This window comes from Oenanthe melanoleuca, chromosome 5, assembly GCF_029582105.1.
Source record: "Oenanthe melanoleuca isolate GR-GAL-2019-014 chromosome 5, OMel1.0, whole genome shotgun sequence".
NCBI classification, from domain to species: domain Eukaryota; kingdom Metazoa; phylum Chordata; class Aves; order Passeriformes; family Muscicapidae; genus Oenanthe; species Oenanthe melanoleuca.
Genome location: NC_079339.1, coordinates 36,372,565 through 36,394,972, shown reverse-complemented (window position 1 = coordinate 36,394,972; position 22,408 = coordinate 36,372,565). Strand labels below are relative to the sequence as shown.

General features: G+C 35.7%; 1 protein-coding gene across 1 annotated transcript in view; it reads left to right on the top strand.

Annotated features, from left to right (window-relative positions):
- SNX6 (sorting nexin 6) overlaps positions 1-22,408 on the top strand; it is a 27,630-nt gene extending 5,222 nt beyond the window's left edge. The window contains exons 3-14 of the mRNA XM_056492275.1: positions 730-834; positions 2,572-2,682; positions 4,237-4,358; positions 6,320-6,443; positions 7,710-7,805; positions 8,686-8,791; positions 11,144-11,219; positions 12,164-12,203; positions 13,298-13,384; positions 14,259-14,418; positions 15,450-15,535; positions 21,518-22,408. Coding sequence (XP_056348250.1) covers positions 730-834; positions 2,572-2,682; positions 4,237-4,358; positions 6,320-6,443; positions 7,710-7,805; positions 8,686-8,791; positions 11,144-11,219; positions 12,164-12,203; positions 13,298-13,384; positions 14,259-14,418; positions 15,450-15,535; positions 21,518-21,571 — 1,167 coding nt within the window. The 3' untranslated portion in view covers positions 21,572-22,408. The remainder of the gene's footprint in view (positions 1-729; positions 835-2,571; positions 2,683-4,236; positions 4,359-6,319; positions 6,444-7,709; positions 7,806-8,685; positions 8,792-11,143; positions 11,220-12,163; positions 12,204-13,297; positions 13,385-14,258; positions 14,419-15,449; positions 15,536-21,517) is intronic.

Here is a 22,408-nt window from a genome sequence, read left to right as displayed (position 1 = left end):
CCCAGTTTGACTGGAATTATTTTGTGAAAGAGTTCAGGTTTCGTATCTTGTAGGAAAAAATATGTGTATTCCTTGCACTTTTGCCATTTTTCATGTTCATTTAGAAGACATCAAAGTCTTGGGTTTGTGTTTTTGCTTTGCGGTTTTTCAGAAAAATACTTCCAAGAAGACAGCTCTGTGAAGTTCAGGATATTCTTTTTAAGCTTTTTCATTGTATGATGAGGTATATTGAACAGAAGAATAGAGTAAGACAGTGTGAGTAAATCAAGTCTATAACTGCTCTTGCTTCTCTGAAATATTTAACTGCTTTTCTCCATAAAAATACCTTTCTAACTGTTAATATCTTTATAATTACAAGTGTATTTACTTAGGGAAGCTTGTCAGTTAAGAGGAATGGGGACAATAAAGAGAAAAACCTACCAAACTTCTTGGTATCTGTAAATGTACTTTGTCTTGAGCATCTCAATTACTAGCAAGTTAACAATCTACAGAAATGAAAATAGTGCACTAACAAGGAGTACTGTAAAGGAGATTATTGTTTGTATGGTCGTTCGTAAGGAGTACTACTGGAATTTCATTTTTTGCTCTAAATAGTCTTTTAATGTTGGGAGGTTTTGTGATCTGTCTTCAGCATTGCAGGATCAGGGTTCATTTCAAAGGAAGAATAATGGAAATACAGTTTACCCTTTTTTTTTAAATTTTAAGCTAAATATATTTTTTTTTCTTTAGCTTAGAGCAATAAATGTAGATCTCCAGACTGATGCTGCTCTGCAAGTGGATATCTCAGATGCACTCAGTGAGAGGGATAAAGTGAAATTCACAGTTCATACAAAGGTAAAAACCTGAACACAAAAAGAACACAATAGTTCTTAATTATGTACAAAAGAGAGTTTGCTTAAACTTTGTTGAAACAAAGTGTAACACAATCCAGAGGAAATGTGAAAGTAGAACTATCCCATGTTTATGAGACTGCATAGCTGCAGTGCATAAGTAAAAGATGACTAAGTGTTAAAACACTGTTTAGAAGAAAGTTATGTTCATTTTTTTTTGTATTGATGTGTTGTCATGCCATTCCTATGCCTATTAATTAGCCCATTTGCAGGTAGAATCTGTAATATACCTGAATATATTTCAGTATAATTTTTAAAATTCGATTCGATCTTACTATAGTTTCAGATTCTAAAAGCATATTTTGTAATTGTATTACATTCAGGGATCATTTTTAATTACTGTTGTTTATGGCTTTTTTTTTAGATTTGAGTGTTTATTGACTGCAGAGAGACAGAATAATTGAAGTTGAATATAATATGTGGGCATCATTAATCCTATATCCTCCCTCACTCTACCATTAAATTGGACTGCACAGGAGCACATTGCTCAGGATTTGTCCATTTGTGTTTTGATTGCAGAATCATAGAATCACTTAAGTTGGAAAAGACCTCTAAGATTGAGTCCAACCATTAATCCAGCACTGCTGAGTCTGCTGTTAAACCATGCCCCTAAGTGCCACATCTACATGTGTTTTAAATACCTTCAGGGATGGTTGCTCAACCGTTTCCCTGGGCAGCCCCTTCTAAAACTTGGCCATATTTTTGGTGAAGAAATCTTTTTAATATCCAATTGAAACCTCTCCTGATGCAACTTGAGGCCATTTCCTCTTGTCTTGTCACGTGTTACTTGAGAGATGAGACCAACCCCATGTGGCTATGGTCTCATATCAGATACTTGTGAGAGTGATAAGGTCAACCCCTGATTTTTCTCCAGACTGAACACCTCCAGCTCCCTCAGCCACTCCTCATCAGATTTGTGCTCCAGAGCCATCACCAGCACTGTTGCCCTTCTCTGGACACACTCCAGCACCTCAGTGTCTTTCCTGTCCTGAGGGGCCCAGAACTGGACACAGGACTTGAGGTGTGGCTTCCAGTGTCCAGTGCAGAGGGACAGTCACTGCCTTGGTCCTGCTGGCCGCGTTATTTCTGATACAAGTCAGGATGCCATTGGCCTTCTTGGCCACCTGGGCACACATGGTGGATCATTTCCAGCCACTGTTTACCAGATTCTTTTCCACTGGGCAGCTTTCTAGCTGCTCTGCCCCCAGCCTGTAGCACTGCCTGGGGTTGTGACCCAAGTGCAGACCCAGCTCCTCACCTTGTTGAACCTCCTACAATTGCCTTAGCCCATGGATCCAGCTGATCCAGATCCCTCTGCAGATCCTTCCTGCCCTCTAGCAGATCAGCATCTCCACCCAGCTTGGTGTTACCTACAAACTGACTAAGAGGCACTTGGCCCCCTCATCCAGATCATGGATAGAGATACTAATCAGAGCTCAAGAATTAAATTGTCTATGATAGCAGACACTCTACAACCTCTTATGGCAACCCATGTCAATTGGTTGCTACACTAATTGAGATGAGGATAATGACTGTGGTATGAATATTTGGGGACATTTTTGTTGTTCCCTCAAGGTTTTTTCTTATATAGTAATGAAAAAACCTTGTGGTCTTTTGTTGAGATTTTCTTCCTCCCTACTACCTTCCCCCCCAATAATTCTACCTCCTTTTACCCTTTTAGAGTTCCTTACCAAATTTCAAACAAAACGAATTTTCTGTTGTCCGGCAACATGAAGAGTTTATTTGGCTTCATGATTCTTTTGTTGAGAATGAGGACTATGCTGGCTATATTGTAAGTACTGGTATTCTTTTGGTTTTATGTGCCATTTTCTGTGGGCTGGATCAAAATGAACTGAGACTGCTTTTAAATGCAGTGGAAACAGCAGGTGTTCATTCCTTATAAAATCAGATCAACTTCTCTAATACTTAATTTTTTGCAATTAGACAAAATTAGTGATTGAAGAAAGCTTGGAAGAAAGCTACCAGTAGCTGTCATACTTTCTTGCCCTTTACTCCTAAGAAATGAGTATTTTAATTTGTCTCCCAACTGTATTTTTATGCCACTGTGTTGAAAGTGTGGGAGCAAGTTGAGCTGTATAACTTGGTGGTATTGTTTTTGCAAGCTAATGTTTAACTTAGTTACAAGTTTCATGTTGCCTTTGTTTTAGCTGGAATGGCTGAGTGAAGCAGTTGGACTTTTTGGGTTCTCATTATAAAGATCAGAATCATTTTTCCATAAATAAGAGGAAGGAAAAAACAATTTAAATACTATGTAGAACTACAGGGAACCTCAATATATAGTAACTTACAGTTTGAAGTTAATTTCAGGCCTTCCAGGAACAGAGATCTCAAAACAGGCACTGTATAGTACTCATATTAAAAATAGTGCTGCTTTTCATACATTAATTGCAAATAGGAATATTTGTCATCTTGATATGAAAGTTAGGTATTTGTTTTTTGTTTGGGGGGGTGTTTGCTGGTTCAGAGGGTAAGCAGATATTTCTCATTGATTAGTGGGTACATTATAATGAGTATAATCTGTGATGGTCACACCATTCTTGAGCTAGTCTTTTCGTAGTCAGAAAAGCTATTTGACGTGACTAGACCTTCAGTGTGGTAATAACTAGTTTCACATGATTGACTGTCAATATACTGGATTTTTCTTTTTTTTATAATGTGTTAATGTAATGGGCCATATCAATAAACTAAAATTTAAACATAGTTAGTTCTGTGTTCCTTTCCTGGCACCAGTTCAGGTTTAGTTTGATTCTGGTGTTTTCTCTTTCAGTTAATATACTGTATTATAAAATTAACATAGAGCCTTGTTGATAGGGAGCTTTGTTATTTCAACACATATGTCTTCAATGTCAGCAGTGCTGCATGGAAGAGCTAGTGCCTGCAAACAATAGGGAATGGTTTTCTTGGTTTCAAGTTTTGGGGAGTTAGAAATGGATGGTGTGAAATCAATTGTGGAATTCTTTCTTTTTTCTTTAAATGAGAAATAATCCTTACCAAATAAGCTAAACCAAAACTAATTAAAAAATAATTATTTCAAGTTTTAAGTCATTGTCATGGGAAGTGAAGTATTATTTGGTTTCTGTTGTAATTAAGCTGAAGCCATTAGTTAATACTTTAGTAATCTTCAAGGACACTTGACTGAAATTGGTATAGTAATGCAGCACGTATAACTCATGAATGAGAGACTTTATCCAGAAATGTTGTAATGAATGATGAAAGAGAGAAACATGTATTAAAAAGCTGCAGGCAGTCTACAGTTCCTGTACTGTGAATGGGCGTTGTTTTACTGAGAAAATGAGAACTTAAAAAAAATTGGATTCAATTCCAGATTCCACCAGCACCACCCAGGCCTGACTTTGATGCCTCCAGGGAGAAACTGCAGAAACTTGGAGAAGGGGAAGGATCAATGACTAAAGAAGAATTCACCAAGATGAAACAAGAACTGGAAGCGTATGTAGATTTGATTACAACTTTATTAATTTATTTATTTTCCAAAACTTTTAATGCTGTTTGCTGTCCCGTGTTTCTGATTTCACTGTAATGGTTCCCTGTGAAACACAGACTTGAGAATCCAGTTGCTATATAACCAAGGTTAATCACTGTGATCATGATCAGTGCCATTAGGAAACTTGTAGAAATAATTTCGTGGAAGATCTTGTGAAACAGGAAATAAATCAGCTTGCTCTTGAGCATTCTTTTAGAAGAAAGAAAGTATCCTATTTTTCACAGAATATCTGCAAAGGGAGGAGATAACCTCCATCTTTTTTAGTTCTGGTGTTCCACATTTTATAAGTATAAATAGACTTTAAGGTTATACACGCAGTGGCTGGGAGTAGGGAGTTGTGCATGTGGTTGGTACTGTAAACATAGATGCCAACCTTCTGTTCCCCAAGAAGTACAAAGATTACTAGAAAATTCCTTTTTTGACACTCTTTCTTTTTTTTTAAATTTTGCACAAGGAGAATATACTTCCTGAAAATACTATTTTCCCTTACTACGAATTTAGTTTATGTTGAAACAACTGCTCTGAAGCTTCTTGTTCCATATTGAGTTTACACAGTGAAGTTTCTCCTTGCTTCGTCCATTTTCTTTATCATGCACTCACTTCTTTGATCTTTTTCCTGTCATTGGTTTCAGTTTTCAAGTGTATATTTACGCTGCTTCTAGACTGCTTCTATCAAGAGCTCTGAATTGGCAAGAAAAGTACATAGAACTCTTAGAACTGCGGCTTTCTCTCCGAACTTCAGCTGCTGTGAGCAAATGTCTTAAAAAGCTCTGTATTAGTGATATGTACCACATAATTTATAGCAGAGTAGATATACACTTCATATGCAGAAAACTGGAAATTAGCAGAACACTATAGATTTTAAAGAATCTGGTTTTCCAGCGGCCCTGATCATGATTCTCTTGTGGTCTGGTTAGGGGTTGGATAACACAGAAAACTTTGGGTTTCTTCTACTGCCACCTCCATCCTCTGCATCCTCCTTTTTTGTCTTCACTGAATGACTACTACTCTCACTGAGATCAAACAGCTCCCAACACTGGCCCTGCTGGTTTGCTGGTATGTAAATCTTAACCTCCTTGCACACAGTGGAAGGAAAAGCATTGATTATAATTTCACGTTTGACCTCAGAATGGGAAAAAGAGCCCTTTCCTCATTTTTAGATGAATTGCACCTTACTCATTGAATTTGCAAAGTACAATGAATTCTAGCAAACTTGTATTGATAAGAGTGCCTTCCTCTTAATTAAATTGCAAGTAATTGCTTTGAAGTTGAGTTGGTTGAACTGGACAGCTATGTGATTGTTATGGTTAAATGTGGTATTTTGTTGTACCTACCAACTGCAGCTCTTCATTTCACTTTTAGAACCACTATGAAGCAAGACATCAATGTAAACTTTGGCTCAAAAAGGCTAGGTGCTTTAACATGAAATAAAAAGCTGTCTAAGCAGCTAACAAAACTACATGAACATATAAATAAGTAAGGAGGGTGCAAATGGGAAAGGGGATGGAGATGGGGAGGAAGGAATTTGCACATCAATACACAGTGCCAAGGGTCTATAGTCTGTACCTCAGTTTCTTGATTTTTGGGGTGCTGGGGAAAGGACAATGAAATGAGGTTACACTTTCAGCAAACCAGTGTCTGTTAGCTAACCATAAAAATTAGTGTGTATTTGTTGACTCTTCATTAAAGGTCTCTCTGTAATGTGTTTGGGCTTCAAATTTCTCCCTAGTATTAACATTGCATTATTTATTTATGTCTGTATCAAACATTGGAGTGATAAACTCCATTATATCAGCTTGTAATTTTATACCCTTACTGAGGATCTCTTAAAGATGCTCACTAGGTTTATCTCAAACTTAATTTCTTCATATGAAATTCTTATGTCTGTCTTATTTCTTGTTTTTAGTGAGTATTTGGCAATATTCAAGAAGACAGTTGCAATGCATGAAGTATTTTTGTGTCGTGTGGCAGCACATCCTATTTTGAGAAAGGACTTAAACTTCCATGTATTCTTGGAATATAATCAGGATGTGAGTATTGAAAACAGAATTGCTAGAGATAGAAATCAAGATGTACTTTTATGGTAGGAGGAAAATTGATTAAGAGGGAATTACCTCCTGGAGCATATTACCTCAATTCCTTCATGCCAGACATATTTGTATTGTAAAAGTTAGAAATTCATTTAATCTGTGGGAATTAATTTTCTGCTACCTAGGGAGCCAAAGGCACTATGTTCTCTAACCTCAGCATCAAAAATATTACTGGAAATCCAGTGTATTTTGGATTAAAAAGACAAGCTTTTGGTGGTGATTTCACTTGACAGTATAGTTTTCTACTCTTTGAATTTTTTTTTCTCTTTTTTTATTTTTTTTCTTTTTCCTGTGGGGAAGAATGATGCAACGAAATGGAAAACTAATTTTTAGGATTTGGAACTGTGGTATAAATTCTGTTGCTAACAAAACTAGAGAGAACTTCTGATGAAATGTTCTGATATGTAAAACCTTTTTGTTAATGATAGTGAAAATATGGTTAATTTTTTTCTGAGTATTGGACTAGTATGGTATCCACATGTAACATACTGAGTTGAGATAATGGAGAGTACTTTTGGATTCATAACTCTTTGGTGTTGGAGACAATGGTTGTTCCTATTCTGCTGACAGTTTCAGTTACTTTTTAAAATTTCAGGAATGAACATTGAGTGGAAGAAATTATTACAAAGACTGGCTCAACTGCATATATACTTAATTCAAAATATGTTGCAGAGGTTCCTCTGTTGCTTGATTAAGAAATGCCTGCAGGTTCAGGCACTCAGTTTACCTAAACTGACTGAAGTTAGATGGACAGGAAGAGTGTGAGGAGGCTTAAACCAGCATTATCCTCTGAAACTCAAAGATCTACCATTCACTGGTGAAACATGGTTTCATTAACTCAACTATTGTGACATTAACTCAGCTATGCTGTGCATGGTAAATACTGTGTTATTGATAACTGAAATGTACACTCTGTGCATTTGGTACTATCTGCAGGTGCTAGAATGTTGCTGTTTTTGTTTTTTTTTTTTTTTCTTTTCCCTAGAATGGTATTTTAGGTGATAAACAATCTCGTAAATGAGATTGTTGAATCATTCTGGATGCAAAGTGCCCTGTCCCCATTAGTGCAGAGTATAAGAATAAACACAGAACAGGAAAACTGTTTTAGTTGTGGCAACTAGGGGTATGTAGTTCTATTAAATTTTTTGTAAAGCTTGTATTGACTTCAGAAAATGAATTAACTTGATAAATTAATTTGTTTTTCAGTTGAGTGTTCGTGGCAAAAATAAGAAAGAGAAACTTGAAGACTTCTTCAAAAATATGGTTAAATCAGCAGATGGTGTCATTGTTTCAGGAGTAAAGGTGATTACTGCTTGACATAGCCAGATTTTTTATGTGATTTTTCCCAGCAGATGTAAGAATATAACTGAGGAAAAAAAAAAAGTAATGAAAATTCAATTTAATTTTTACTTTTCTGAAAGCTGCAAGATCACTTTTACAGCAAGCAGAAATTCTGCAGAGGATGATTTTTCTAGTGGTAACCTTCCATTTGGTAGCAATTTTTACCAAAGTTTTTAGGTTTAAAGTCTTGGTTTTTTGAAACTGCTGGAAAGTGGGTATAACCATGGATTAATTATGACTTGGAGAAAAAATATAAAGGCCAAATAACTTCCAGTTCCATAAGAACATTGTTCAAAGCCTATGTTGTAGGCTATTCTATGGTGTTGAGCATCTGTGTTATTTTAGAGGGTTTTAAAAAATAAATATAAACCAATAATCTCAAATTATAATCAAACAATATTAACATTTACCTGTGTTCACCACATGGAAAAAAGTCTGTCATTAAGATCAGTGTTCTGAACTAGGAGTTCAAATCATTTTGTCTGAGACCACAGCCTCTATGCTACTGGGTGACTTTCATCCCTTCTCCCCTTTTTCTAGGTAGATTGCAAGTATTTTATTTTTCTGTCAATCTTGGTGACCCTTTGCTGTTCCTTCATGTTTAGTTATATAGATCTTTATGGTGCTTGTTGCAAATTCTTAATTCTTACTAAATTCTTAATAAAACTTAAGATCATTATATAAATGGAGAAGAAATCAGTTCATATAAATGATGTTTTAGACAATAAAAACAGATGCATTTCTTGTCACAGCAGCAGTGAAATGTGCAAATTTACTCTGCAATTGTTCTGTAGAGAGTGGGTGAAATACTGTTTTTTTTAATTGTTCCCTTTTTTTGTAGGATGTGGATGACTTCTTTGAACATGAGAGAACATTCCTTGTGGAATATCACAACCGAGTCAAAGATGCTTCTGCCAAATCTGATAAAATGACAAGATCACATAAAAGTGAGTTTTTGTTCCAGAAAATAGTACTGGTTAAAGTGTACAGAAGTTATTAGTGAAAAGAAGTAATTTTTAGTTTTCTTTTTGAAATTTCTCCAAGTGTGGCCTTCAGAGTCTAAAGAAGTTTAATCTGACTTTCTAAGTTTGTGCTTTGCTGCAGTAAACTAGATGGAGTGAGAGCAGCCTGGTGCAACACTGAGGATATGTTGATTCTTCATGCTTTCTGCTTGAATAGAAGTGCACTTCAAGTATTAAAATTTTTTTGAAGTCTTAGTCATTCAGATGTAGAGGTGGATAATATGGCAGTACACGTGATTTTACTTCAAGTGCAAGTTGTTGGTTGGATGTGGTTGATTCCACTGACTGCAATCTCTTGGCAAATCTTGCTAAAAAAGTTACCTTTGCTTGTAGCAAACTCCTGTTTGGGCCATTAGTTCTAGAATAGATTTCCATTTTTCAGCCATTTAGAGTGGAACTGGAATGTGAACATTCAGTAGCCTGGTTTGCAGGACCCCTTTTCTTACTGAGACAAGATTTACAACTTGCCTGTTGATATGTCTTTGTAAGCTGAGTGCTAGCTAATGTGATTTCTGAAAGCTCTAGATGGTCTTCTGAAGTGCAGTTCATTTATTTGAAAAAACTGAAACGTCTTTGGGTTAGGACTTTTGTGTTTGATTCAGGATTACTGTGTTTTGAGAAGCTCAGAGGAAATTGACCTGTGTTGCCCCTGATTTTTAAGTTTTTCTACCTAGATAAATCAAAATTGATCTTCCAGATTCTGTCTACTTCTTTGAAGTTTGGGTCTGATTTACAAATACTGTCTTTGCCATCTACAGTAATATAGTTCATACAGAACCAGGTCACAAACCTTTTAAGCTCTAAAATGGATATTGGATGAGATGTTAAACCAAGAATTTTCTGGGTTCTTCAGATGCTTCTCTTGCTGTTGTATGAACACTGAGTCTTTTGTAGTTTTATGTATCTATGTTAGGAGATAGAAAAGCAGTTACAGCTTAATGAGCTAAGGGGCCCTGTGTCTGCATTCAGTTCCCACCTGAAGTGGTTTCTGGTGGTGTTGGTTGCTTTCTTAAAATGAGAACTGAACTTCATTCATGGTAATGAAGTCCTAAGATTTATTTACAGAGTGAGAAAGGCTTTTATATTGGTCGTGGAACCAGGAAAATCTTTTGAAATGAGCTTGTAGACGATCTGATGGAAAGGGATTGATCAGACTCAGTGACAAAGCTTCATTGGTTTCCAGGCTCAAATCACATACAATGTTTATTGACAACCTCTGCCAAACTGTGAACTGGGACAAATGGCACCTTTTCAAATTCTGGCTAGAGGAGTAGAGCAGTGACCTGGGAAACCTGTTTTGGAAATGGGCAATCTGTAGTTTATGGATAACATGATCAACAGAGAGCTGCAGGGCTTTCCAGTAGAAAATTCACTTTGATGCTGAAGTGGGAGGAATAGAAGGGAGATTAATTGCTTCCTAATACCATTCCTCACTTTAACCAACAGCATTGATGACATATGGAGTAATGAATTACATGGAAGTTGACCCACTCAATCTGTTAAGATTGTGTTATTAAAAAGAAGTTCTGCTTAAAGGTATATAAACTTCAGAAATAACAAACAAATGTATTTTCCTGTTCTTTGCTTGGATCTGTTAGTTTTCATCATCCATTGAGTTAATGCTTAAAGATTTTTGAAAAAGCTCTGTGTGCAAGGATGTATTTTTTATGTTGATTATATAGCCATACCTCACTAGTCAAATTATGCAGCCTTCTTACAAATATTGCTTCTAATTTTATTGTTTAAAGTGGTTTAACACTAATGCTACTGTAACCAGTGACTACTTGTTGAAGACGTAAGAGTTTCCTAAAAATGGAGATGTACTAGAAAATGTGTTGTGTATATAGTGCTGTATTTTTAGTAGTTTGGGGTTTATAGTCAATTAACTGCTTTCAAGCAGAGACTTTTTCTTACTGTTAAACTCTGATTTTATTTTTTCCAAATAGTTTTAAAATTTAAATTCAGATTTCAACCATTAAGTTTGTACATCTTCCACCACAATAAAACGTAAAAAAATTGCACAATAAATTCAGCTAGCAGGTTCTAATTGCATCAAATACTCCTAGGTAAATGGCAGACTGCTCAATTTGGTGAAAGCACTGTTTTCATTGTGTGAAGTTATCCTTTTTATTAAGTGATGTGATCGCAATTTTATTTCTACTTTTGTGTTAAAGCATGTCCTTTTAGAAAAATACCTATTTTTGAAGAAAGGAATTACAAAATTTTCAGAAAGAAGAGGAATGAGGTATTAAAACAAGTACTTGTTTGTTTTTCTAGATGTGGCTGATGACTATAATAGAATTGGTTCTTCATTATATGCGTTAGGAACGCAGGACTCCACAGATATCTGCAAGTAAGACACTGTTTATAACCTGTGGGGTGATTTTCTTTGTAGCAGTCTTAATGGTGACCTGCTGAGATTGGTAGCTCAGAAAAAAAAAAAAAGCAGAATTTCTTACACCTGTATCACATTAAGACATTTTCTTTTCTAATATTTAATTTCTTTAGCAGGCTGCATTTAACACTTTCGTTTTAATAGTCAGCTGTAAAAAAATACTAATTTCTACAGTTTGTAGAAAATTGCACAGTTGAGATGGAAAAGTCCTTGTCAAATAAGGAAAAAAACCCACAGTTCTTTCACCATTTAAAAAAAAGTTACAAATCACTGAATTGCAGTGATAATACTTCCAAATGTGATGATAACTTACATACCAGATGCTTTGATGACAGTATTGATACTTGTTGTAGTCTGTTAGAGTGTGTCAGAAATCACATCTGTCTTCTGTCAAAATAGTATAATTTGACTGTAAGACTGTAAGTCTGCTGTAAGACTGAACCCTTGTATGATCTCCTGGAGATGTTGCCACACTGTTGCTCAGCACCCCTGAATTCCAAGTAGGACATATGTTGTGTTTACTGTGTGAAGAAAAGTGCATTCAAATTTGTGTAGAGGACACTTGATAATTGTGTAAGACCATTGACCAGAGTGCTGGTGTTTGGGGTTTAATTCACAGAAAAATCCTTGAGATAAAGATAAAGAATCCTGGAGGAGCTGAGCAATTATTCTTTACTTTAAAATAACCATCTGTTATGCTTTGTTTGTCCTTTGCCTTTCTTATATTGCACAGTTCCCACACATTTGAAGTTTGAACCTAGTGTGTTCTCTGAGTTTTGTGAATTATTATTGTAAGCAATGCCTTTGCAGTCTATTGCCAGACACAGACTATAGTGTGAGTTCTAGAAAGCAATTAGTTTGTTCAAAACAATATTGTAATGTGAGCTGTTTCCTTTGCACAGGTTTTTTCTGAAGGTGTCAGAGTTATTTGACAAAACAAGGGTATGTACTATGAAACAGAGATTATGTGTCAACAAGGCATTAATGTGTGGATTGATGGGTCCTTCTAGATGGAGTGTTTAAGCAATGTGTAGTATGGAATGAGAAAGCATAAGATTTCAGTCATGTGTTTTGTAAAATGAACCTTAGGACTCTTCAGTTGACTAAACATTTCTAGGCAGTCTGTTGTAATATCCTTGTAAAGCTGCTGTTCCTCTAAAATGCATAAACACCTTCCACATGGAAGGAATCACAGAACTTTTTATGGATAAAAGAAATAAAGAAATTGAATCCTTAAAAAAAAAAATAAATAAGTGGTCATGCTGCTTTGTTTCTGGAGCCAGCCAAGATCTGTTTCTGCAATTACTTGACTCAAAAGTAATGTTGCTTATGCTTGTAATCAGTTTTTCAAATATCTTCTCTTTTGCCTTACTTGCTTGTTTAGGTAGAGAGAAGATGAGTGCTATGTAGGAAAACTTCCAGCTGAAAAATGTATGCATTTCCTAATCTGACAATTGTATCTGCATAAACACATACTTCAAAGAAAATTAACAGAATTACTTGCTTTGACTCAAAATGTTGCATTTCAGAAATTATTTTTTTAAATTAGAGTTTAAAAAATGCACTTGCAGACGTTATTTCTAATCTGTTTCTAATGCAAGCAAATTAGTTTATTGGTTTTTAGTTACACAATTAGTCTGCAAAGGTGCCTTAAAATTTGTTTTCCTTTGATTTCAACAATATAAAACTGTGCAACTCTTAATATAAGTTTGTTTATCTAATTTTTTTTCTAGCATACAATAAATATAATTGCTATTGGGAAAAAAAAGCAGTTTTTAATATATTACTGCTCTCAGAGTAGCTTATTCCTTATATTTTAATACAAAATCATGATACTGCTTCTCACTCTGTGTCTTTAAGTATCCTGTCATTAATGCCCGATCTTAGTTTTTGAAAAAGACCATCTGTTGTGTACTGTGTATTTTACATTGAATTTGTATCATACAAATGAATACCCAAAGTCTGGATGTTTTTAAGTTGATCCTTTTGCTTACTGTTTTTTTGTTTCATGATGTTGTTTTGTTTTGTTTTTCCAGAAAATAGAGGCTCGGGTATCTGCTGATGAAGATCTTAAACTTTCTGATCTTCTGAAATATTACCTTAGGGAATCTCAAGCTGCTAAGGTGAATTTATGGATTTTTTGTTCAGTGTTGTTTTTTAACATAAAAAAAAAAAAAAAAAAAAAAGAGAAAGTGATACGGGATCATCAACAATATAGATAGATTAAAATGCTGCCACCTCTAGCCTGCAATTTTTGCCTTAGCTGTAAAACCTATCTCTGTTGGGTATAAGGAGTAGCAAAGCAGTTGCTGATGTGGGAACTGGGTGAGCCACTTAAGGCCAAATCATGCAGTAATGAGAAACCGTGGAAGGGCTGTGTCTTTGCATTGTGTTTGTGCTTGTAATTGCAAGCAATTCTGCTTTTCTAAAAATATTAACATATTTTCCATATAATCTACTAGTGCTGATACAAAAACACATGGGCTAAATTTGATATTTTGTGCTTACAGAAAATTTCATTCTTACTGTTGGTTGATATGACATGATTAAATAACATCACAGAATGAGCAAGCATTTGACAGAAAATGTCTGTAGTTAGAAGATCACAAACTGTTGCACAAAAAATGTTACTACTGTTTCTTGGACTCTGTGTGTATTTCAAATACATAATCTAAATGTTGTTTGTTTCTAATCTAAGAAGCTGTGAAATTTCCCATGGTTTGCCTTCTCTGGCTTTTTGGAGTTTGATCTAAGCCATCTGTTACCAGCCTCTGTCAGACCAGACGGAGACCAAACACTGTTATGTTGTGGATCTGATCTAGTATGGACATTCCTGTGACTTACAGGATGAAGTAAAGTGAATGCAAATAATCTAGCAAGAACTGAAATACAAAAAGAAAGACTAAAATTAATCTGATTTTTTAATTTACTTGGAATACAATAAAATTCTTGGGTAGAGTCTTATAAACTCCATACAACCTTTGTTTTTTTTAATAGGATCTCCTGTATAGAAGATCTAGGTCACTAGTGGATTATGAAAATGCTAATAAGGCATTGGATAAAGCAAGAGCAAAAAATAAAGATGTGCTGCAAGCTGAAACTACTCAGCAAATATGCTGTCAGAAATTTGAGAAAATTTCTGAATCAGCAAAACAAGGTATTTGGGTGGTCTTTGATCATATGTTACTTCTTGAAAATTAACATTTTTTTAGTATGTTATTAATGAGAATTAATGTAATTAATGAGAATATATTTTTGTACTGTTTCCTAAGCAGGAATATTATTTATTTATTTATTTATTTATTTATTTATTTATTTATTTATTCTCATAGCTCTGATAGGTAGAGAAAAGTCCAGGTGCAAATTACTTGTTAAGCTTTTTTTTTCACATACATAAGCTAGGATACAAAATGATAACTGCTAGCAGTAATAGCAAACAAATATTTTTAGTTTTGTTAAAAATCTCCTTTTGGTTTTATGCTTTCTTCTGTGAAGGCACCAGTCTGTCAAATGATACTGCATTGGAGAAAGGCGAAATAATGAAATGAGATTTCATAGAATTACAGAGTTAATAGAGAAAAGGAACCTTATTTATGTGTTACTTTTCTTCTGGAAACTTACTGTCTTTTTTAGGTTAATACTTCAGTGAGTTAGTAGGTATCTGACTCATCGTTTGTGGCAGATCTGTTCAAGGTTTAAACACCATGCCCTCCTGTTTTTATCATTGAAGAGTTGTTTGAGCCTTTAAATCTGGTTAATGATTCCTATAAATGAGACAGTGGAGAATGAGTGATCCTTTTAGCCACAAAGGTATATGCAGAAGGCATACTGTTGTTCATCCTAGTTTTAGCTTAGTATATTCCCTGAAGACTTTCAAGTATCAGCCTTGAAAGAACAGTGCGGATTGAATAAGAGAAATAAATGTTAAAAGCATCTACTTGGCAGTCTTTTTTCAGAAGAGCTTTGTGTCCACAAAAGGTTACCTAGAGGTGAGGAACTGTAGTGATGGTTTGCTTTCTTCCAACTGAGTCGTGGTATTTTTGAGTCCAGACTGTGCTGAGATTAAATGTGAGGTTTTTCTTTTTTCCTTCTCTCACCCTTTACTTCTTCCATCCTGAAGGAATGTCTGTTAACAGCTGAGGTCACTAGCAGGGATATTGTTAATGAGTCCATTTTTATTTTCTGTAGAACTGATAGACTTTAAGACAAGAAGAGTTGCAGCATTCAGAAAAAATCTGGTGGAGCTAGCAGAACTGGAATTAAAGCATGCTAAGGTAACTGTGATCCTTTTTGGCCTATATTTCCAGTGATTTTGAGAATTATATGCTTGATGAACCAAAATGGCTACAGCTGTATGATACACACTTCACATTCAGGAAGGTGAATTTTAAGTTAAGCATTGTCCAGAAAGATGAACTTTCTTTATTAACAGAGAAAATGAAGTATAGGTGAAGTGTCTCTGAGAGATTGGTATGCTTGAGGTGCCTTTGGAAAACTCATATCCTGGAAGACAATTTTGCCTTCAGTTTTATGTTCATTTGGCCGTTTAATATTTACAGTTGCAGATTGGAAAACTTACCCATTTTTAAAACTTCATCTCACCATTTCACTATGAGGTAGGAAGCAGTTTCTCCTGTTAGCCAGATTTTGGGACTTGATGTATAGGGTATTAAATATGAGGTCACACTGGCCTGTCTGGTATGATGAGTATGCTTTTTGAACCTTTTTGCCTTTAAACTCTAAACCATTAACAAAAGAGGCATGTTGCAGAGAGCCTTTTCAGGAAAATAATTTTTTGTGGGAAAAGAACTTTAAGAGGCCTGTATTGTCCTTAAATTTCATAATGTATTTGATTTCATGGATGACTACAACAGTCTCTTATTTGAACAGTCATATCTGGAGGCAGCTTTTAAAAATCAGTTCTTCAGCATTTCTCTTCAAATCTGAAGCCGTGTTGGTTAGGAAGCTGTGAATTAATTCAGAATATATCTGTTGAAACTACTTGTTAAGATGTGTATTGCTGCTTTACACTCTTTTCAGTAGTGTTGATGGCATCATTCTTCATTCTGCTAAACCCATTGCTTGTAAAACCAATACACTGTAAAAAGGGTTGTTTGGGGGACTTTTTTAAAGAGATCTTTGTAGGTATACATTCAGCTTAATGAGATATGTATTGCTGGTAAAGCAATCAGTGATGTGTGGAACACGACTCCTTTTTGAGATGAACAGTACTTAGTTTAAATAGTCTGGTCTTGCAACAGTTTTTATTGATTTACCATATTGTGCTTTAGTAATGTTTCTGTCCTGCTTCAATCATTGGGTCCTCATCATCTCTTGCAACTGACTCTTGCTGAAGTCTCCACATGCCTTGAAGTGGAATGCTTAGACAATGTCTCTGTCTTCTAAAGTATCCTTAAAGAATCACTTCTTTTAAGTATGCAAGTCACAATGTTAGAGTAATATTCTCTTGAATTTTGACAGCTATTAGCTGCAGAATGCAGGGGGAAGATGCTTAATTTCTATGACTTTCAACTTGATTTGTGCTTCCTGTGTCCTCAGTATACCTGGAAGTACTTGAAGATTTTTATCTTTAGTTTGTTGCTATAGCTTCTGTTTAACATGCATTTCTTTGAATAGTCTGTCTGTGACTTACCTTGCCTTTCTAGGTTAGTTCTATAAAAGGAAGAAAGAAGATATTAAAAGACTTGTTTCTTGGGGGTTTTTTTATGTAATATTGTGCCTGATGTGGGAAGAGCAATGTTAGAGGAATATGACTGAAATGCAAATCATGAACAATGCTCCCATTTCAAGGACTAGGTAGCCCTGTTTTTGCCTGGGATAAGCTGGGCTGTTTCTAGACATCTAATTCCTCTTGAAGTACAGCCAGAAGAGGACCAGTAGAAGCATAAAAGAAAGTGATGTTTTTTAGGTAGACAGTCAATTAAGTTAGATTAAAAGCCCCCTGCTTCTAGCTTCTTGGCACTTTGCCTGATGCTGGCAGTCCCTGTCTCTGTGCTTTTGCACTCACTGAAGGCAGGCATGTGAAGTTTTAGTAGCAGCAAAATGGCAATAGCTTGGTCAATCCCCTGTGGAGAACAGCACTGACAAACTTTGCAACATGACCTGTTACCCAAGTCTAAGTGTTTGCTTCCACCAAAAATGCTAAGCAGGGAAGAGGTTTGGGAACAATGGATGCCTACTGCCGCAGCTTTTTTGCTAGAAATATTCTATTATGGGTTTTCTTTTTCAGTAGTGAATGCCTCCAGACTAGATGCCATGCAGATGCATCTGTTTCTGAATCAGTCTAGCCATGTGTCTTCTGGACTTGGAGCTGCCTGGCACAAAAAACATGGAGGTGAAATACGATGTAGCAGTGGATGCTGAACTCACCTGAGAGGCTCTTTTGGAGGAATTCAGACACAATGAAGGCTGCTGCTTGACTCATTTTAGAGTTACTTGCTCTGTGTGGAAAGAAAAGCACAAACCCCAAAGTACAGAGGTTGTTGCACTGAAGAAGTCAGAGTGACCAAAAAATTGAGAGAAGGTTCTGAGGCACAGCTTGCATTTTGTGAGCTATACCTGCCTGTAGCTCTAAAAGACCTGAGGGCCATAGGGAAATAAACTCTGTAAATCTTGGACACTGTATATACAAATTCTAAGTAAATCCTCTCTGCCCAGTTATATTCATACTACTTCCATATAACATACTTCTTGAAAGTATTCTTAATATCCTCTTACCCTTTTGAATTGCAACTCAAGACTTTTGAAAAAGCTAAAAATCAGACTTTGGGTTGAGTTTGCTTTAAGTTGATGAAAGGGCAGACTGCTGCCAGGAAGGATGATGATGCATGAGTCTTCCTTTCCCTTATGCTGGCACAATTATGTGTGCAGCTGCATAGTAAGAAGGCGCTGGAAGTTGCTCTGGGTTTTCCTAAGCTTTACTTCGTCTTGTTTTCACAAAATGCCTTGTATCAAAACACACGGTTTTGGCTGGGAGGGTCTGGCAATAAAAGAGAGCTGCCTCCTTAGCAGCTAGTACCCTAGATTTATTTAGAATAGTTGCCAAACTGAAGCTTTAGATTATCATTGGTCAGTGACCTACTCTAAACATATTGATGTTTCTTTTTGTGTGGCCATTCTGGCTGATTATCCCCCTAGGTAGTGCTTAGCTTCTGTCTTGCTAGCTCTGTGTTTCTTCATGATTTAACACAGCTGTAGCTAATGTAAGATCTGAGTTAGTGTTTGGCCATTTTGGTGCAAAAGCTGCATTTGGTGTACTGTTCAGTATTTTAAGTGGTTGGATTTGGAGGTATTTCTGTGTTGGACTTCACATTCAGGAAGGGAGGTTTGACAGCTGGTGAAACTGCTAAGGTTATAATCATATACTTAGAGCATTCACAGCCTTGGCTGTACATTTAGAGTCTTTTGACATGTGAATTGTAACTAAGACAGCCATTCCTTCACTTAAATAAATAGAAACATATATTTTCCACAAATATTGATACATATACTCTTGCCTCTCTGGTTTTTTTGGAAAAAGACTTTCTTGTGTTACTAGCAACAGATGTCTGTTTGGAACTGACAAGAAGAAGGAAGTAAGCAAAATGCAGTGCTAAGGGATTTGCTGAAATGTTTTGTCAGTAATTCTTTCTTTCCTGAAAAGGATGTTTCTGTCGCTGTGGTTCTGCCAGTAATTTTAATATCTACAGCTTAGGAGTGTGAGCTGGCAAGAAACACTTTTCTGAATCTGAATGTTTTCTCAGGCTGTTCTGATATAAGTCAAGTATGTCAGATACTGCAGCCACAAGGAGTAATGGCTCACAGCTTCTATTGTCCTTGATTTATTACAATTTAAATAAGGTGGTTCTTGTGAATTTATGTGCCTATTTGGAAAATTTTAGTAGACTGGCTGGCTTAGTCTGGAAATGACTGAGGTGTAAAGGATGTTGTGACGGTTTAACCTCAGCTGGCAACTAAAACTCAGAAAAGTGAGAAAACTCGTGGATTGAGTAAAAAGACAGTTTAACAGGGAAAGCAAAAGCTGTGCACACAAGCAAAGCTAAACAAGGACTCTATTCAGACTCTGTTCAGCCATCTCCAGGAGAGCAGGACCCCATCATGTGTGACAGTGACTTGAGAAGACAACAGTCTGAATGCCCCCCTCTTCTTTCTTATTTCACCCACCTTATATCCTGAGCATGATGTCATATGGTCTGGAATATGCCTTTGGTGTCTTGAGGTGAGCTGCCCTAGCTGTGTCCCCCTCCCAACTCCCATGCATCCCCAGCTACTTTACCAGCGTGCCAGTACAAGAAGTAGAAAAGGCAGAGTGAGAGCTCTTCAATAATGAGTGAGAGCTTTTCAATAATGATGGCATCCCTTGTTATTAGCACCATTTTCAGCACAAATCCAAAACACATCCCCATATTAGCCACTGAGAAGAAAATTAACTATACCCTAGCGAAAACCAGCTCAGATGTCTTGGTAACTTTTTTTTTTTTTTTTTTTTTTTTGTTTAAAGAGTGCTACATGATAGTTTGTAAATTACAAATATACTTCATGCTTCTTTAGTAAGATGGCCAAAAGATTGTCACATTTTAGTTATAGGTAATGTGCAGCTCATAAGTGTATTTCAGATTGAATTCCAATTGAAGACTGAAGACTTCAGACTGAAGTATTCCTTTCAATTCTTTAGGTCATTACAGTCAAAAATCAGCTTTTCAGTTACAGAGACTTTAAATTTATGAATCCTGTACACCACAAAGATGGGCCACCAAGTCCCTATGCATATTGCTTGTGTAGAACTTGTTCATGTCACTGAATTACAAGCCTTCTAAAAAGTAGCTTGTGACTGTCCTCTGCCAGTATAGGCAACAAGAGACAAAAAAGCTGTTGAAGCTGTATCTGAAATTGCTGCCTTCTGGATAAGACTGAGCAGGATTTAGTAGGCATAACTGGGAATCTGCTTTCAAGCCTTTAAATCAGTTAATTGCTTAATCTGGATTATAAGAACCTGAAGAGGGCATAGAATTATGCTTGACCTTTTGGGGCTGAGAGATGAACGTTGTACTTCTCTATCACAAGTCACTTGGAGTGCTTTTAACTGAAAAAGTAATTATAAATTCTTAAGGACTTCCTTGGACTGTTTATGAAAGGGATGCAAATCACAGATATTTACATGTTTTTGTGTGTCTGAAGTTTTCTTTATTTGTTTATTTTTTGATCCAAAAATTTTTTTTGGAAGTCAGCAGTTTCTTCCATGTTCATAACTGGGCATTCAGACTGCATTGTTCCTGCATTTTATCTGAACTTGATAAGAATTACACTTAACACTGTCAACAGCCCAATATTTTTTTCTTACATAAAGATTTCAGATTTGGAAACAAATGTAGTACAGATATTTAATGGTGAGTAACTAGTAGTTTAAAGTGATGTAAGCATAAATGAATGCACATATGAATACTGGGTTGTTTTGCTGGGGTTTTTTTCCTGCAAAGTAAATTCTGGCTTGTCAATCACATTTGCTTAATTCACAAGGGTATCAGTTCTCTAAATTAATTCAGATACCTGAAAATCAGTTTGTATATTTTTATGGAAGAGCCAGAATGCTGTAAGTAAGATGAAAAACTGTGTTTGGAAAGAAGGCCAGAGCTTGGCTTAGAGTTAAGATGAGTTAATGTTCTGATAATCACTTCTGTAGCTCCAGCTGTAATGGATAAACTCAATTTGATGGCTAAATCACCTGGCTAAGCATGTAAATCAGTCTGCTGTCTTCTACCAAGGACTCCTCCTTGAACAAAGCTGTCAGGTATAAACAAGGAGATCCCAAGTGTATGATTTTTTTAATATTTGTTGATGAATACTGTATTCAGTGTAACACATGAATATTTGCACTTTGGGAATCTCATTCTAGAGACAGCAGTGGTCCTGCTATATAAAATATTTTAAACTTTGCAACTGTGAATTTAATTGCTGAGAGAGTGCTCTGCAACGAATAGTTTCTGTAGCCAGACCAGACCTCTAGGAAGGTATTAAGTGCTTGTTTTGGAATGTTAAATTGGCTCTGTTTATTTCCATGACACTATATTCCTACATTCAAAAAAACTTTGAATACAAAAGTTACACATATTTTTCTGTAAGTTTTAAAACCTGTCTATTCTTCTTTAATGGTGTCATTGCTATTTAAAAAATACTGTTCTGTCACAAGCTTAAAAGAAAGAAGACAAATGTGGTGATATTTTTCTTTATTTTTACAGGGTAACTTACAGCTTCTGCAGAGCTGCCTGGCAGTGTTAAATGGTGACACATAAGCTACGTTCCGTCCTCCCACTAACAAGGGCTGCCCTCCTCTGGATTTTGTTTTCATGACTTTAAATAGGCATTTACAGTTCCCTGGAGAAAACATCTGACAAAGTGCACATAAACAAGCTTCTTCTTTCAAAAGAATTAAACACCTGAAAGTAGCTCCAGACTATATGAACAGCATACTTGTTACACATACCTATTCATGTTTATTTAATCATTATATGCTTTCATTGTTCAGAAACCAAATGCTCGGGTTTTGTGAAAATAGCCAATATAATAATGTTCATGTTATGAATACTATGATACGGCTTCAATCTTATTTACCTTTGTAAGTAATTTCTGAAGATCACCATTTGAAGCACATTGTTCAAATGGCCTAAATATTACCATTAGATATTTGAATATTGTTACTATAATGGCATTGTATACACTTAGTTTTTTTTCCATGTACTTATATCAAAAAACTTATCTTTTTTTCAATTGTGAACATTTCTTAGAAATTTTTGAGAACTTTGTGTAACCTTTATAACTATGATTTAAAAAGAAAAGCAGATGCATTAGTATGTTTGCCTTAACTTGTAGACTAATCCAATTATTGTAAAATAAACCATGAAATCAGTGATTTTTCTAAAATTATGCAGACACTGTATCATCTATAAGCTTAGTATTTTCTAGTAAATTAGATTAATTTGTTTTTTTCTCTATTCATCGTGTAAAAACCATTGACTAAGTATTGGATTGGTCTGACACTACTCGCCCAGTACTTTTTCACTTGCATTCTCAGGTTTTATCTGTTTGTCTGTGACTTTCCTATCCAGTGTACTTAAATTGTTTTGAGCTTG